Below are 1,243 nucleotides of genomic sequence, written 5' to 3'. Positions count from 1 at the left end.
TCTTGTTATTAGCTCTGTACTTCCCTTTTAGTGGGGAGAAGAAGCATCTGCGTAGGGATTGTGCCGCTGACTTATCGAGTTACGAGCTTGGCTTCCCCCCAACGGACGCAGAAGTGGTGCCTTGTACGCCGTCCCATCGCCGTCGGGCATTTGTTTCATGCGGCAACTGAACGACTGACGGCTACGAGAAAAACTATTTACAGAACCGCATGCACTTTCCCCACCCAGAAAAGAACCGCACTGGTGCAAGCCATTGCCGCAAAGAGCGCTGAGACCACCAACAGGATACCCTCCGTTGAAGCTAGCAGCAGTAAAGCTGCTGGCATTGAAGGATTGTGCAGTAACATAGCCTTCTTCAGCATGGCTTTCATTAGCACGTTGTACACATCCCTCACCACTGGCTTCACCATTGTTGTTGTTAGCTGCAGGAGAACCGTTTGTGTTACCAGCTTTGGGATTTACACGTGGAGTAGGAATAGGTGTGGCGCTGATGTAGTCCTCTCCGTCGAGTGGGACTTCTCGGCAGATATGCAGGAATCCGCATTCCTCGCCGAAGCGGCACAGACCCCGCCTGTGCTCTCGGCAAACACGTCCTTTTGAGACAGTAAGCTGATTCTCACCATGTTCGTTGTATGCATTCCAGAGGCAGCTGGTTGGGCTCAGGGAATGCAGCCCAATTGATCTGCTGCCAATGTTTACCGTTAAGTTAAACGGCAGACCTTCGTAGTTGCACGGTGCACCATGAAGATAGCAGCATGAGGGAGTCTCAAGGGCCTCCTTGCGGAGCGCCTCCAAAACATCCCAGTGGACATGCACCTGGAAGCAACGGCTGCCTTGCCTGCAACGACCCTCGAGGTGCAGACGGCAAATACCCGGAACAAGACCGTCATCCTGCAGCGCATTTGTCGGTTCTACTGCGCTCGCAGGGATTTTCAGTTTGGTGCTGAGATGGTCCAACGCCTCCACATACTTCGGCATCGGCTGCTGTGGTGTGCCCGTGCAACGGAGTGTGGAGGGCGCGGAGCCGTGAAGTGAATGAGCCCCATTGAATGACTGGCCACCAGGGTGTGAGTGAAGGCCATGGAGCGAGCCGAGCGACTGGGCCGAGCCATTTGGATTCAATGTGAGCGACACCGAAGACATTTCCTATTCCTTCTTTTGAATTGGTGTATTTGATACCTTCACCCTCCGCTGAGAATCAACTGGATGCTAGTAGGTGTTCAACTTTTCTCAGTGTATATAT

The 1,243-nt window shown here is 53.0% G+C and overlaps 1 protein-coding gene across 1 annotated transcript; it reads right to left on the bottom strand.

Annotated features, from left to right (window-relative positions):
- Positions 1-27: 27 nt before the first annotated feature.
- Positions 28-1,143, bottom strand: DQ04_21431000 (hypothetical protein; the record flags this gene model as incomplete). Its single annotated transcript, XM_009318007.1, has 1 exon — positions 28-1,143. The coding sequence occupies one exon, from the start codon at positions 1,141-1,143 to the stop codon at positions 28-30; it is 1,116 nt and encodes a 371-aa protein (XP_009316282.1).
- Between the last annotated feature and the right edge of the window lie 100 nt (positions 1,144-1,243).

The sequence above is a fragment of the Trypanosoma grayi genome (assembly GCF_000691245.1).
Source record: "Trypanosoma grayi strain ANR4 Tgr_2143_V1, whole genome shotgun sequence".
Classification (NCBI taxonomy): Eukaryota; Euglenozoa; class Kinetoplastea; order Trypanosomatida; family Trypanosomatidae; genus Trypanosoma; species Trypanosoma grayi.
This window is presented reverse-complemented; position numbering and strand designations above follow the sequence as displayed.